General features: G+C 50.6%; 1 protein-coding gene across 1 annotated transcript in view; it reads left to right on the top strand.

The window, feature by feature from the left end:
* Nucleotides 1–1,781, top strand: part of robo2 (roundabout, axon guidance receptor, homolog 2 (Drosophila)) — a 255,867-nt gene that overhangs the window by 225,854 nt on the left and 28,232 nt on the right. The window contains 2 exon segments of the mRNA XM_060075994.1: nt 1,075–1,149; nt 1,152–1,222. Coding sequence (XP_059931977.1) covers nt 1,075–1,149; nt 1,152–1,222 — 146 coding nt within the window.

Genomic DNA, 1,781 nt, shown 5'->3' on the forward strand with positions numbered 1-1,781 from the left:
CTCTTTTCGCCGCTACTGGCGTCAGGGGGGGGGGGGGGGGGGGGGGGGGGGGGGATGTGTAGTCGCCACGGTGAACAGCCAGGCCGTCGTTCGCGATTGGCTGCTTCCCCGCCGTCCTTCCTCAGCGGGCGTACCAGGCTTGTTCTCCAAGACGGACTCTGACCCTCCCCTTTCCTCCCCCCTCGGCCCTGAACCTCTCCCCCAGATCGATACCTGCTGCGTTTTCGGAGCCGCGCGGGCCCATCGATCGCGGCCGCTCGATATGTTTACCGGGCCTGTGTTTCCTCCTCCTCCTCCTCCTCCTCCTCCTCCTCCTCTCGAAGTGTACTGGTTATTTTCTCTTGTGTCTTTCTTTGCTCTGTCTGGCGTTTCCTGTTCGTCTGTGACTCCGTGGATATCGGGCTTCATCCTGTAAGCCCGCTGACCCACGCGTGCCATCCCCGGCCGGGGCAGCGATCCGCGCTTAGCTTGACCGATTGAGCTTCTCTTCCAGCCCGTTCAGTTGTTGCTCTGGGGAAATCAATAGAAGTGCTCTCTCTCTCTCTCTCTCTCTCTCTCTCTCTCTCTCTCTCTCTCTCTCTCTCTCTCTCTCTCTCTCTCTCTCTCTCTCTCTCTCTCTCTCTCTCTCTCTCTCTGAGCTGGAGACAGAGGCTGGGGTATTAAATCTTAGTGAAATGGTACTTGGAGCAGCGGTCATAGTAGTACTAAGATCTGCCCCAGGGGCCTACTCATGTAAATCCCCTCCAAATGACACATTCCTCCGGTCTTCATGAGACCTGGCTCCTCTAGGAAGGAATGTGTGCGTGTGTGTCTTGCTCGCTGGTTGTATTTGACGGTGTGTGTGCTCACTGTGAATCTGTAGTTCTATTTCGAAGGAGTGTAGTGCTATGTGCTTGTGCATTATTTTGCGCACACTTATACAAAAGCACACACACACACACACACACACACACACACACCCACACTACATATTTTTGCAGTAATAACTTTGCAATCAAAATAGCTTTTTCTCTAGAAAATAAATCAGTAAACATGTAATCAAATTCTAATGCTGTTGTTTGTGTGTGTGTCCAGCGCCCAGTGCCCCCCCGCAGCAGGTGACCGTCCTCACCGTGGGCAACCAGAACAGCACCTCCATCAGCATCTCCTGGGACCCCCTGCGCCGGACCACCAGAACGGCATCATCCAGGAGTACAAGGTTCGCTGGTGCCACACCACACATGTACCGCCGGTGGGGGGGGGGGGGGGGGGGGGACTGTTCTGGGTCACCCCAGTGGCCTCGGTCTACCTGTCCCAAATCCTTTATCCCCACCTTAGAGCTTAGAGCTTAGACCAAAGAGCTTACACCTTAGACATTAGACCTTAGACGAAAGACTTTAAACCTTAGACTTAGGACTTAAGACTTAGGACTTTAAACCATAGACCATGGACTTTAGACCTTAGACTTTAGTTATTGGACTTAAGACCTTAGAGTCTTGAGGTCCCTAGACCCGAAATTAATATACATTTCTATAGGTTGGGTAATTAGTCCTGTGTCTATCTGATGGAGGTCTTTCTATCAACATTAATCCATAAATGTGACTGACGATCATAGACAATAGGCAATCAATACAATACAAAGGATTCCCTTTTCTAGGAACCTACTTTGCCTTGTTTTGGATTGGTTTACCAATGCTTAAACCACCTCATAGTAGAAATTGGGCATGAACTGCGCAATATTTTCAGCGGTACGACATTGAGATGTGAAGATTGGTGAAAATACTGAATGTCCATTCAAAAAT

Source organism: Gadus macrocephalus, chromosome 16, assembly GCF_031168955.1.
Source record: "Gadus macrocephalus chromosome 16, ASM3116895v1".
Classification (NCBI taxonomy): domain Eukaryota; kingdom Metazoa; phylum Chordata; class Actinopteri; order Gadiformes; family Gadidae; genus Gadus; species Gadus macrocephalus.